At 34.3% G+C, this 14,784-nt stretch overlaps 1 protein-coding gene across 3 annotated transcripts in view; it reads left to right on the top strand.

Annotated features, from left to right (window-relative positions):
• Positions 1 to 127: 127 nt before the first annotated feature.
• The window catches only part of LOC149071663 (putative ATP-dependent RNA helicase DDX5), a 34,088-nt gene continuing 19,431 nt past the window's right edge, over positions 128 to 14,784 (top strand). For all 3 annotated transcript variants that reach the window (XR_016194570.1, XM_089247755.1, XM_089247754.1), the window contains exons 1-4: positions 128 to 377; positions 9,710 to 9,926; positions 10,017 to 10,113; positions 11,109 to 11,242. Coding sequence is in view for 2 of the 3 variants with exons in the window: in XM_089247755.1 (XP_089103881.1) it covers positions 349 to 377; positions 9,710 to 9,926; positions 10,017 to 10,113; positions 11,109 to 11,242 (477 nt within the window). In the remaining variant the exon portion in view is untranslated. The remainder of the gene's footprint in view (positions 378 to 9,709; positions 9,927 to 10,016; positions 10,114 to 11,108; positions 11,243 to 14,784) is intronic.

Genomic DNA, 14,784 nt, shown 5'->3' with positions numbered 1-14,784 from the left:
ACCAAAAATAAAATTTTTGATCACTGGAAGTTTCATATTTTTTTGTTCCGTTGATTTAATATTCGTATTTAAAAAATAAAATTCAAACAAGCATCATAATCATCACATTCATTCTGCTCCATGCTTTCCATCGCGTCCGTGTTCTCACTGCTGTGGACCCCCAATCGTTCGTTCTTGTAAGCCTTTATCGATGCGGCTTTGTTGTATCCGGCGAGATTACGTAGGCACAAGTTCCTTTTGACATCAACCCTCTCGCGGTGAGGAATACTTCCTGTTCGCTCTCGAAGGTTTTTCCAAGCAATTCCAGTTATTTATTTATTGCCAGTGTCTTTCAAATAAGAATTTCAAATGAATCGAGGACGTTTTAATAGTAGAGGGTGAGTTAAAGTTTAAATTCTCATTTATTTATATAGAAAATGATTTCTTTTTAAAAAATTAGTTCTCGTACCTGTATAACGTGTTTCTCCATTGATCTAGATTTCCTTTTTGATCTAGACAAGGTAAATTTGAATTGTCATTGTCAGTTATGTTTAGTTAAATAACAATTGAACGATTCCTAGATAGGAAATTAGTTAAATCTCTCGGAAGCTTTAATTTGTGTTCAAGTAGTTTACCGTGGTGCATTGTCCTCACATCCTGGAGCTAGGCATATAGCATAGGTGCGGATGCTTCGGGTTTACAATTTTCGTATCTTCGTAGAAAAATCCCTGAAAGTCTTGCAAGTTGTGTTTATTTCAAAATGGGAAATCTCCCGAAAACGCCAAACATGTCCGAGGAAAAGTCTCTGAGGCCGTGATTGACTATGGACACCGAAAAAAAAAAACCAGCGTAGGAAACATGAAAGCTGAAACCGACAATAGTACAAATGAATATTCTCCATAAAAAAATAAAACCCGGACTCTCTGAAAAACAAACTGGGCACAAGTCACTCTGGGTATCCACTCTCATTAAAATAATGGTAGACTAAAATATTTCTTTTTTTATGACACTGAAAATGGTAGGAGAAAAGTTGCAAAAAAATTACAAATGTATCTGAAAAATACACCCTATACGGGAGCATAATCCTAGTGAGACAAGACAGTGACAGGTTTAGACAATGGCAAAAGAAATGCTGCTATTTCAAATACTATTAGGGAGGGAGACACCATTTGAATAGCCCACCTCGAATGAAAATAAAAAAAATTACGTTATTCTCGCTGCCTTGGCAACTTACAGCACCCTTGGCGATCTGGATTATACCGCATTGGGACCACAGCTAAAAATTTGAACCGAATTCAAAGTTCAACCGCTATAACTCCAATAAAACAAATTTGTTTCCCCCAGCTTTATTATTCGCCGACCAAAAGACTAACAATGCTGAATGCAATTTCCAGCCCTGTAACATGATTGAATGCCCAGTTATTGGTATTTTGCATTAGTTATTTGAGAACAGCTTTGGTATAAGGGACAAGTTGGTGACTTTTTTTCCGACGGTCCGAGAAAAAGCCGCCAGACACTGCGTGCGCCAGAGAAAAAAAAAAATCTCCAGCATAGAAAACAGTAAAAAACAAAACAAATGGTATAAACAAAAATAAATAAATCTGGGTTTAAATAAAACCGGCCATTGTTTAAAATACAGTCGCCCCCGTATTTGCGGTTTTTTCCTTCAGTGGAATTTTTCTCTAAAATACTCAGCAATCGTCGTTCACGTGTTTTATTTATAAAATTTGAGTTGTGCTTGTTTAGGATGGCTCATTTTTCTAGTGCTACTGATAATGTTTTGAAAAGGTAAATCAAAATGAGAACTTGACAAGAAAAATTTGATACATTGACTGCTTGGTGAAGTCAATACCTTCTGTGGTCCGCCATTACGGAATCAACGAATCTACGGTGAGATATATCAGGAAAAAGGCATCTGAAATTCATTCAGCTGTAGCTGAAGCTGTGGCAGTCAAAACTTTGCAGCACCTATGGGATCCATGTGTTTCACGTACAGAAAATGCTGTTTTTTGTGGGTACAAGACTGACACAAAAAAGTATTTCAATTGATTGTAATATTATAACAGAAAATGCGAAAAATTTTACTATTCCCATAAGGAAAGGGCTGGTGAAACATCTATTTCATCAGAATCTTATGCAAGTAAAGGTTGTTTCATAGGTTTAAGAAACGATTCGGATTGCGCAATGTAAAAAGCACTGGTGATCAAGCCTCTGCCGACCAGGAGGCAGCTAGAAAATTTTGAAAAATTCGTAGAAAACTATTAAAGAGAAGGGTTATGCACCTCACCAGGTGTTTAACGCTGACGAAACTATTTTGGAAGAAAATGCCGCAAAGAAGTTGAGCAACAGGAAGAAAGCGAGCTCCTGGTTTTAAGGCAAGTAGAGATAGACTTACTATGTTTTACGCAAATGCGAATAGGTACATGATAAAGCCCACCATCATTTTCAAATCTGCGAATTCGCGAGCGTTGAAGGGAAGGATAAGCCAAAGCTCCCAGTATTTTGGACGAACAATAAAAAGGCTTGGTCTATGAAAACACTTTTCCTGGATTAGTTTAAACGGTTTTTCGTTTCGGAAGTCAGGAGGTACCTTGTTAGTGAATATATGCTATTCAAAGTTCTTTTGATATTGGGTCGACCAAGGAGGAGTTAATGCAGCTAACTGTTACTGAAACAGTACCAGATAAAGAAGTAGAAGACAAGTTCACCACAAGTAACATAGCGAAAGGGATTCGCAAGCTGAAATCAGCAATAGATTATTTTCATAACATAAATCCCTTTATTTTACGTTCTTCACGTGTAGAAAAATTAGTAGAGGAAGCCTTGCCAGTATACTCAGACATACTTAATGATATGAAGAAGACATCGCAAACAGAAAAATAACATTCTTTCAGAAAACATCGCCAACAATCGCTGCATGCTCTTTTACATTTCCTTCTACCTCTGTGTCACCCCGCTCTTTCTCATAATATTCAATAAACGAGATATACAATAAAAAAACCTATGGTTTCTGTTATTCACTGTTACTCCCGGAACGTAACTCCAGCGAATACGGGGGGCGACTGTAAAGCCCGGACCGTTGTTTAAATAATAAATCGATCAGGGTTTTAATAAAACCCGGGCATTGTTTAAATGAAGCCCAGACCATTGTTTAAATAATAAATCGATTAAAAAAAAGAACAATACAACCTGGCCAGTGACAAAAATGTCATCCAAACACTCGGAACAAGCACAAACGACAAAATGGCTGTACGGTTATTTGAAAAGATGCACTACAACAACTAACGGGCCTGGCAGAATTTTTCAGAACAGCGACAACCCAGCAGAACAACACCGAACCAGAGTGTACCACCGGTGGCAACTTATCGCCGGAAAAGTCACCAATTTGGCATGTCCCTTATACCAAAGCTGTTCCGGCAGTAAAAGCATCAGGTATAACATAGGATCTTATGTGTTAGATTGCGATGGGCGGAGCAAATTCTGAAGGGGGCGATGGGACAAAAGAGGTTGGGAAATTATGCTGTACACCTTAAAACAACATTTAAATCAGTGTTATTCTAGAGGGAACTGGGAATGAGATTTTCATCGATCTTTGTGTTTTTTGAACTCTTGCAACCTAAGTCAGACTCGCATATACAGGTTGGGGGGGGGGATCGGAGCAAAATGGGAAGAATGGTGTCAAATTACACTAGTGCAGGAGGAAGGTGGCAAAATGTAAATCTTGCTATGGCCAATAAAAATGATTAATTTAAGAAAGTATTTAGAGAATAATCATATATATAACATGTCCTGACTGACTTATCAGAGCTGAAACCACTGCATATATAAATATGAAATTCGGTAAGTGGCTTATTTTATAACATATACTCACTAAAAGATTTCTTGAAATTCAATCCCCAAAGTGTGAGAGGGCGAGAGCATTTAACATTATAAATATGCAAGATATTCGTATTTTATAGGCAGTTATAATATAATTTTTTTAGTTGAAATAATTTTTATCTTTGATTTGAGCAATGAATAAAACCCAAGTAGGCTTCATGGAGCCAGTGTGGTTGTGGAGTGGTCATAGTGATGGACTCGCATCGTGAGGATCCGGGTTTCAAACCTTGCTGTCAGTAAAAGTTAGTTTTCTGTGGTTCCCAACTTCAAGACGCGAATGTGAACCGATCTCTCCTTGAAATTCTCGCCGCAGAGTAGTTAGGGGTACACTGATAAAATTATTTGGTTATAGTGAGGAAAATTGGTGGCAGATGGCAGTACATGTAACAAGCATTACACAGAAACAAACTTCATGTCAGGTTCACAACACACACCTTGAAACATATACCAATTCATTAGAGGTTCCGCAGAGAAATATGGACGAGATGCAGTAGTAGGCTTCATGGAAAAATGTTTTTTAAGTTGGGACAGCCAAAATCATTGAAAATATACCAGAATGTTCCTAGAAATAAGTGTCATAAGTTCTCAGGAAATCTGACCTTTGTTTTTTGTGACATGTTTTGTTCAGCTGGAAACTTTTTGTCACGTGAGCAGCCAGACTTATCAAGTGGGGGAATTGGCACCTATGTGTATAAACTGCGGGTCTTAAAAACCTTCAGAAAATGTCTCTTATGGCAACTCTATGCTTATGATATACATAATTGTAATCCTTGAATGTAATTTTTTACAGAAAACTCAATTAGTCGGGTATTTGCAATCATGAAATCTGACAGGGTCAATAAGCATTGTTGGTGCTTGTAAGCAACAGGTTGAAGATGGCTAGCGTATAGTGTTGATGACATTTTACTTTTCATGCCGCTGTGGTGGTCGAGTGGTTATAGTGACGGACTCGTGATGCGAGGATCCGGGTTCGAACCCCACAGTGGTGGTTGGCTGAAGTTGGTTTTCTGTGGTTCCCAACTTCAAGGCGCAAATGCGAGCCGATCTCCCCGTTAAAAAGTCTCGCCACAGAGAGCAACAGTCCTACAACGATAAATCATTCAATCATAACACTTCACTCATAGTTAGAAAAACTGGTGGCAGATGGCAGCACTACACATAACAAGTATTACAGAGAAACAAAAAAACTTCACGTCAGGTTTCACTACACGTACACGCACATTCATGTACAGATTCGTTGGGGGTTCCGCGCGGGGTGCATGTGTGGTGTAGCAGTAGTAGGTAGGGCCTCCAAAAAAAAAATGGCTCGGGGATCCATGATGTTCTTAAGTCAGCCACCTCGTTTGGGCAATTTGCCTGTTGTGGCGTTGTATTTTTGCTGTGCTGATATGTGTGTTTGGTTTAACTGTGGAAACTTTTTTTTTTTTTTGTAATTAGTGTTTTAGATTTGCATTACTTGTTATGTCTGGTACTTCATGAGAGTAATGTTTTAAATCAAGGAATCACCTTTTTTGGAGTGTGGGCCACTTCATTGATTTCAAAACATGTCGTGAGTCATTCAAATGATCTATTTAGCCAAACACCAACTCTGGTCGTATCGCTATTTTGTAATATACGGGGGGGGGGGTTACAGGGTTTAAGCTACGGTCGAATTTTCCGTAAAATGTGAAAGAAAATCTTTGCGAAAAGATGGTCACCTCAAGCTTGTTAGAAAAAATATCTATATCCTCCCTCAGATTTCAACCTGGGACCGTGATGGTAACCTTCACGGTCATAGACAAGCATCTTACTGTCATGCCACTTAAATGATCTAATAATGTGTCGCACCTTTTTCTTTTTGAACTGAACAAGGCCAAATCTCTGTTGTCGATCGACAATTTGTGTGCAGCAAGCCACTTAAGTGATCTGGAAGTTCACGTAATTAAAGCAAGAATGTCGCAGGCTACTCAAGTGATCTGTAAATATGCCGCTTAGTTCATTCTTATAAAATTATGAGGTATAATTAAGGTTGCAGGCCACATCTAAAGATGGAGGGTCATGAATTCAGCATATGTTTTTTAATGGCTAACTCATGTGTAATCATAACTTGTAAGATTTGTTAAAAGAGAATTTTTTTCAAACCCAAGTTTTAAACTTTGGTTTCAACTGAAACCAACACGAAACACCTGCATTTTTTCCTTTAAAATTGACCTGTATAAGTAAGTATATAACCCGATCCCCCCCCCCCCCCCCAATGAAGTAATAAATTTTTTTACAAAAAAAAAAACTGCACATGCACAAGTTAATTAGAAATTTTGTTCTGGGTACTTTGTTTTGAATAAAGAAATCTAATGTAAACTTGAGTGCATAGTGGGGTCTCCAACCTTTTTTTTAGTGTTGTGAGTGAGCACTGCCTATACAAAAGAAGAGTACCCATTATTGTGGTAACTCTGGCATATGTATGCCTGAAGTCTCTGCATTATTGTGGTTCCTGAATTTAATTTTTACAGGGTATTAAATTGGAGCATTTAAGTGCTCGAAATCGAACATGGAGCAATGAGCACTAAGGTGTTCACGAGCAACAGGTTGAAGATGGCTAGTATATAATGTTGATGACTAGGGCTTGTATTTTTTATGATTTAAAGATGAAACATTTTTGCTGATCTTTTAAAAAAAACTTCATCTTTAGATCATAAAAAAAAAAAAATCTGTCCTATTGTTGGCATATTTTCATTTATGCTATGTTTATATGTGCATGCTTGGTTTAGCTATATTAACCTTTTACCTGGCCTAATTATGATTTGAATTGATTTTCTATTTTTTTTTTATTTTTTTTTTTTTTTTTCTCTTGATCCATTAGTTTAGAGATATCAACCATAAAATTCATGAGGAAAAGAAAAATTTCTTGTGTTTTCTAGACTTGCTTATGTCCTTAGAAACAATATTAAAATCAAAACAAAAAAGTTGTCATATTAAATTTTATTCCTTAAAAATGAGATTTAAAAAAACTTAATTTATGACATAAGTGTTGAATGAATGACATTTTTATTTTGTAAATTAAGTGTTTGGAATCTCATGCATTCAGGAAGAAAAAAAATCAAGTGCTTTCATGTAAGAAAAACATTATTTTGCAATTAATAAAACTAAAGGCCATTAAAAAGTTAATTCATCATTTTGTTAAGTTTTAGATTTTTGATAATACATTCATATATCATGGAATCATGCTCTGGGTACTTGCAAGTCTGAATAGTAGATTCTAATCTCAATGTAGGGGTTGTCTATGGCATAGGTTCCCCTTGTTCCGGTTTGTGTGGAACTTTAAATAGCTGCAAGACTTGTATGTCCGTGGGTTAATTTTCCTATAAGCCTGATTATCGCCGTCCCAGTGACTTTTTTTGCATTTGGCAATAGTAACTTTCGGGGTGGACAATTTAAGGTGGCTGACGAAGAACACTTAGTTACATAAAAAATGTAATTTATTACATTAATCATTCGAAATGTACAGACAATGTGGTAACTAAGAAAAAAATTTAAAATCAACTAAATATGTAATGTGATTGGACAAAGGGTTGTTGAAGCTAGCAAATAATTTTTGTTATCATGGTTGCCAGATTTAGCACTAAAGAATTTAGCCACATTGACGCTGACCAATTTGTTTAGAAAATTGATCTGTTCAGCCACAGATGTGCAAAAGAAACAGCGGTATGACCATACTAAATATTATTGCCATGGGGAGTCGCATACTGGCGAGTGGAAAAATCCGTCACGTTGCTGTTTGGAACCGCCATTAAATTTTCGGTTCTGTCTTATCAGCCCTCGTGTGTAGGAAATGACCGTAGTGCAATTAAAATGATCAGATGACTATTGTGCACAACTTTTCATAGCTATCCCAATTGTTTACCGTGGCATTGTTCCCACATCTTGCAGCTGGGCATTTTGGCAGTAATCTTTGGTTGCTCCTGTGTGATAAAAATGTGATTTAAGTAGAAAAGACATTTGGATTCGTCCTGGTTAGTTATTGAATCTTGAATCCACCAGGATGTAGATTCATGCCTTGGTGTATAACGATGACATTTTCTTTTCCATTTGTGCTGTTGGAACTGGGGATGGGACGAATAATGATTTGGCTTAGAGATGTGAGGTGAGAATATTTTCCTGGATGTAAAAATTGGAGAATAATCGAGAATATTCATTTTTCTTTTAAATAATTTAAATTTTTTTTACTAGTTTTGTTTATATTGTGAAATATAAATCAGTTTTCATTGCCTGAAACATTAGCAACAAAACAATTTTTGGTATAATCACCCCCAATGATAACTTTTAGTTCTGTAGAATATTCCAAGAATATTCTCGATCATATGAGGTTTTAAAAGTTTGGTTATAAAGATTTCAGAAACCTTTAGATTAAAACCTTAAAAACTATGCTAGATTACAATTTTTTTTAAAGATCTTTAGAACTTGACATTGTCTACAAGTTGAAATAAGAATTATAATTGTTTTTAAAAATTCTCTTTAATAAATTATCATTTCAAATAAAATTAAATATTAATAAATATTGAACATAAATGTAAAAAATATGTAATTTTTTTTTTTTTAATTGCGATCTTTATCTACCGCAGTATGAGTGCCCTTGAATTTTAAAATTTTGCCTGGAAAAGTACTTGGATAGTCCTTGAAGTTTACTTTCAGAGAGTATGAACCTTGTAGGTCTTTGTGGGTAATTATAGACACACTTAACTTAATCCCTAGATACAGTGTAGAAAGAAAACTATATTTCTAGATTTTGTGTATGGCAAAAAATTGCAGGAAAATATAGGGATTTGAACTTGGCATTTAAAAGCTAAACTTTATTATTTTCAGTGCATTACAATGTGGCACTGGGGTTTCCCCTGATTGAAAAGCAGAGGGGGAATCTTTTGTTTTGCACAAAGCCTTGAATTCTATGTCCTAATAGATTTTTTGTGTTCATATTTTTTGTATGTTTGTTTCTGGTTTATTCATTAGTGCTTAATTAACTTTGATAAGGAGAAAAAAGCAGGCAATATGGAAATATGCATTTTTAATGATTAACAAGATTTGTTTTAATAAGCAATCAGTTAATTTTTAATCAATGTGATTTAAATCAAACCATGATTTCTTCATATCCTGCTGGACATTGACAGCTATATATTTACAGGCTTGTAACCAATTGTTTTTCAACTCAAAATTTATAATGGGGGGAAACAAGTTTTCAAGAATCATACATGAATTTGAAGTACCAAAAACCATCTTTTTCAAAAATGGTGAATTCATTTCAGTCTACTACAGTTCATAATCGTAACTATAAATGTGATATTTTCATAAGTATAAATTTTTTTCATAGAATACACTATGGATTTTTCACAATGCCACGTCCTTACAATGTGGTTTTGTTTTGTCCCTGAAATATATTTTGTGCTTTTTTAAATAAAAAAAATTATCAGTGACAAATACTTAGAAATGCAAAGTAGAAGCCCATAGGTTTACTTTATTTGAAATTTGTTTTTGAAATATTCATATGACAGACACTGAAAGCACAATATAATGAAATCTGCTATGTGTGTTGCTAAACAATCAGGGCCACTGTTGAGCGATCTGGAAGAATTTCAAGAAAAGGTGGAGAAAACTCTTACGGTAATTTTTACTGCAGAGCATTTTCAGTTGCCCAAGGACCTCTTGCAGAACAATGTGAAACATTTTGCTTTTAGGGATGGCAGATTTAGTGAATGCTTACATTCAACTTTTGTAATATGATTGTTATAAAGTTAACATAATATATAGTGAAGTGTTGCATGATCTTTTTTATTTAAATTTTTTTTCCAGCAGTTTATTCAATTTTTTTTTCCACTTGCAGTGGGGGTAGAGGATATTCTAGTGGTGGCAGAGGTGGAAGTTATGGTATGGGAAGAGGCAGGGGATCTGGACGTGGTGGCTTTGGCTTCAACCGAAATAGTTCTAGAGAAAACCAGTATGGGGGAAACATGAAGCGTGTTGATTATGACTTGAGCAGTATGAGTCCCATTCAGAAGAATTTGTATGAAGAACATGATGATGTGATGAACCGCTCAGATGTGAGTAAACTTTGTTTCATATTTCTTGTTTGAACTCTTCTTTTATCCCATAAATTTCTCATTTAAAATTTCAATATATTTTCTTTGAAGGTTGATGTGCAGAGCTATATGAATTTAAATGAAATGACCGTAGTGGGCAGAGATGTTCCTAAACCCCTTATGCATTTCAAAGAAGGAAACTTTCCTGGTAAGTTTTGTATATATATAAACATTTCTAACTGCAGTAATTTTTGTCCAACTTTTTTTGTCGTTTAATACAAGGGGTTTTTTTTTTTTTCAAATTTATTCGAATACAGATCCGTGGTTTGAAGAGCAAAATAAATATATAAAACAATACAAGTGTGTGTTGTCAAAGGGCAATTATACCTGTACTGACAACCAATCAATGAGGTTAATGATCATAGTTGAAACAGCAATTTTAATTCAAGTACACTTAATAGCATAGCCCCATGATCTACATTTAAAAAGTCTTCAATATTAGTGATAGCTGCAATGTAATAAAGTAATTCCTTTTTAAATTTAGAATATGGAGCTATATTTGTTAATTCAAATGGCAAGGAATTGTAAATTTTAGGAGCTAAATATAGTGTTTTAAATGTATCTTTTCCATGTAAAGAAATTTCAAATATTTCACCTGGTCTCCTAAGCGAAATGAATTTTTTTAGGAGAGCATAAATTCTTGTTTTTATGAAGTGTTAATATCGATTTGTGAACCAATTGTTTTTCCATTTTTTAATTCCTGTTGATGAAGATTAAATAATCAGAAGCTTTTGGGTGTGGGTTTGTCGATAACATAAACCTTTAACCAAACGCTAGGGTCTTGAAAAAAAGAATGAAATCATTTGCCAGTCAAATTTTTTGAGAAACTAGAATTTCCCTTAGAAGAATTTAAAATGTGGGGGTTTTTTCCCCAAAGACTTTCAACGATTTGATTTTTTTTTCCATTCCCCCAATTGCTATTTTGTAAGGAACAGTCATGTAATCTCAGAATTTTATTTTGTCCTTAAATTTTCGAATTTAACCATCATACTATCAATGTGGATGAATTTTTGGTTGGTCTGGTGCATGAGATTTGTCGAGCCTTGCTAATGGCAGTGTTTCAACTTAAACTTTCATTTGATAACTGAAAATGTGATAAGTGACTTGTCTTTTAACCTAAATAGTGTTTTGTTTATTCATCAGAATACATTGAAAGAGGTCTCTACGAAATGAACTTTGAGAAGCCAACATGCATCCAATCACAGGGTTGGCCTATAGCTTTGAGTGGAAGAGATATGGTTGGCATTGCACAGACAGGGTCTGGAAAAACTCTTGCTGTAAGTCATTTTGGTATTTCATTTTCATAATAAAGGGTCATTCCACATGACCAACATAACATTCACACATAAAAATTTTCAATTTCATTTAGATTGGAATTTTTTTAGATTTGCCCTGAGCTTTCAGGATGTCATGACATCGACTTTGTGTGCCCAAGATTATCCATCACTAATAGCATCCAAGATGATTATATTCTGCTCAGGGGTTATGCAGGACCTGCTTAGGGAGGAAGGGAAGGGCACTTTTTTTTCAAAAAAAACAAAACAATTTTTCTTTATCGGGTCCGCAGGGAAGGGTAACATCCCGGCGAATCTGTATTTTTGAATTCCAAAAGTTGGCACGTCTGATCATATTTAATGTAATAGAGTTCTAGAATAAATATTTTATACCCATGAGTATTTCAAACGTTAAAAAGTGCATATTTTAATGCAATAAGTTTCACATTAGCATTTCGATACTTTGAGAACAAAAAATGCCATGTAATCTGCATGAATAAATTTTATTCTCCCCTCCCCTTAATGAAATTTGAGGAAAGTGTGATTTTCAGAGAAAAATGTTGCTGCTTCTAAATGTTACATCCCTGCACAGTCTGTTACCTTATAAAAATATACACATATTTTGCTAATTTCACATTTAATTCTTTATCTGACTTTTACTCTGCGGATTATGTACGGGAAATTAAGGTATGGTTGCAGGATTTTTGTGAGAAAATTACATGTTTTCAATGTTGGCAGGTCTGTATATACGTTTGAGATGTTCAGGCTACTTTGGTCCACTTCTTTGAAGAATTAACTTGCATCAGCTATATGAATTTTACCTTGTAAGCCCTTTTTCCAAACATGGCACTTTCGGACTGCCCCAATGCCATCATGAGGACCTTTTGCATGGTAAGATGCACAAAAGTTCTACTCTGAAATTAAGTTCAAACATGACATTGCAGCCATTGAGTAATGATTCTTGAAATGTGCAGCAGCACCATTGCTTCAAGTTAGTCTTTCCTACTGTAACATTGGTGATTTTTTTTTTGAAAATCTGCTATCAAATATTCATTAAAAATCTTGACTTCATGTTTTTTGGGTCGGATATAATGCGGGGTTTCAGATAGATAAAAAAATTCCTTCAGTGAAAGGGGGGTGGAAGCTTTAGCAAAATGCTACAATGCTAATGATTGATGGTTGGATGTCAATTTGTACCTCCTGTACGTATTTTTGTGAAAGTGGCTGCTACTACTTTCACATTTTAAGATTTGCGAAAAAAATTTTCTTATGAAATATAATTTTAAAAATTTTACATTTTGTAAAAATTCGACCGTAGCTTAAATCCTGATATAAAGAGAAATATGACTTTTCTAAATCTAGTTTTCTGTAATATATTACAGTTGGGTCCTTTGTCATTTTTCCATTGTGCTGTCATCATTTCATTTTGGAGTTTTTGATAATTTTGAGAAAAATCTATTTGGAGTAAGATCTCATTTGGCAGCAAATTATATTTCTGCTTTCTCAGCTCTTTTGCTTTGTGAGTCATGTTTTAGACATGTCTTGCAATTTATCAGTCTGTTTAGATAACCTCTGAGGTAAAAAACACTAGGGGTAAATTTTAACTTCTAATTTACATCAATTTCACTGCTGTACACTCACCCACACCTTCAGGTTTAACTTCCACAGAGTTGGAAATTGTCTTGAAAAACTGTGATGAACATGTTTCACATTCTGCTTTCATGCAATGATCATTGCCAAAAGATCATTCACAGATTTAATATTGCAATTTCCACATAAATGTATTAAGACATGTTTTCATGATAAGGGCAACAACAAACTTGAACTTTGGAACTATTTACTTCCACTGGTCTAAATTGACAATTTAGAAACGCCTATTGAAACAGGATTTTCAGCTTTGAATAATTCCTACACCTTCAAATTTAACATTAGATGTCTTGCCAAAAATCCCTTTCTCCTTAGTTACTGGATCTCTAATTTTACTTCTTTTCTTCCCGGAAGTCGATGAGAACTATCTTTGATAAAATTCAACCTTAGTTTTCATTTCAGCAGATATTCCTTTCTAATTACTTTTTATTATGCTCTTACCAGAAATTGGAATCTCTAAATCAGTAGCCATTTTTTTACAAATAACTTTTTTTAGTCCGAGAAATGGTAGTCCTTTGGTTTTTTTGGAGAGTGTTTCCAAAGCTCTGGGAACTTCATTTTTTCATTTTAAATTTCGGTGCATGCTGTTTTTTCTCTATCCATTTTGCATTGTTTTTTCACTTTAGTCGCAATAATTTCATATCAACTCTAGTTTTTTTGGTTAGCACAACTTTTCCTTTATTTAGCACTTGCTGGTGCCATTTTTTTTTCCTTTAAAAAGGCAATAAAAAAAACATTCTCAGCTATACATCATATCTTAACTTGAAACATAACTGAAAATTGGAGAAAATTTTAAATAAACAAAAAATAATGTGAACATAGAAATTCATAGTGGCAAAACTTTATTCAGTTACGTTGGTCACACAAATATTGTTCATTAATCACAGCTATAGAAATTGGAATAATTTTACTAAAATGTTTTTGAAATTTTTCCAGTAGACCAGAGCTTAGAAAAAGAGAAAATTAAAGTGGAAATTTCTGTTCATAAAATTGATACTCAGAACGAAAAAACAGTTTTTATGACCAAGAAAGTAACATTCAAAACAACAGAAATAAAGTGAAATAACATAATTTAGTATTATTCAAAGCCAGTAATGAATTATAGTTTACATTCATCTACTGCTGAAAATAAAACAATATTCTTCAAGATATTTTTTTTTGTTTAAATATTCATAAAAATGACATTCTGCAGCATCAAATTGAAGATAAAACTCCCATAAACTTCAACCATGTGCATTTCAAGTCTGAACATTTGCCAGATTCAAAGTATTTCTAATCTGTTGCCAGATTTTTATACTAGAATGTGTGTGAAATAAAATGGTATGTCACATTCAAAGTTTTAATTATTTTTTTCATAATTTTTGACTTCATTGCTGTGGAATGACCGTAAAGTCGTTCTGACTGACCGGAGTGCTTACAAAGTACAAATATGTTGTGGGGAGCATTGATTAAATCTTTTAGAATCTTTTTTTTTTTTTTGGTATATTGATTGCACATAAATGGCTACAGCGGGCGGCTGATGTTCGTAAGTTAGACCATGCGTGTGTTTCCTTCAGAAATCATTGCAATACGTAGTATTTGAAACTCAATGTGAACATTTATTTTCAAGAAAAATCATTTGTGGGTGACACTTCTGTAAATAATCAGTTTTGTCCGTCTTGTTACATTGCCTTATATAGTTTGGCAAAATGTGTTGGTTTGTAATTTAAATTTGTGAGTGCTTTCATATCCCTGTGAATTTATCTGTGGCATTTATAACAATTATATACAGTCGATTCCCATTTTAATATATGTTACAGCAAAAATCTTGTTGTAATGAAAACTTTTCTAATCCTCCAGATGCGTTTATATAAGAACAATGTAAAAACCTGGAATTCTTTTGTGTCAAAATTTAGTTA

This window comes from Pholcus phalangioides, unplaced genomic scaffold (genome assembly GCF_987345545.1).
Source record: "Pholcus phalangioides strain wild (caught in Gottingen) unplaced genomic scaffold, Ppha-v1.0 ptg000018l_1, whole genome shotgun sequence".
In the NCBI taxonomy this organism is placed as follows: Eukaryota; Metazoa; Arthropoda; class Arachnida; order Araneae; family Pholcidae; genus Pholcus; species Pholcus phalangioides.
The sequence above is the reverse complement of the archived record's forward strand: the minus strand, read 5'-3'. Positions and strand labels throughout refer to the sequence as shown.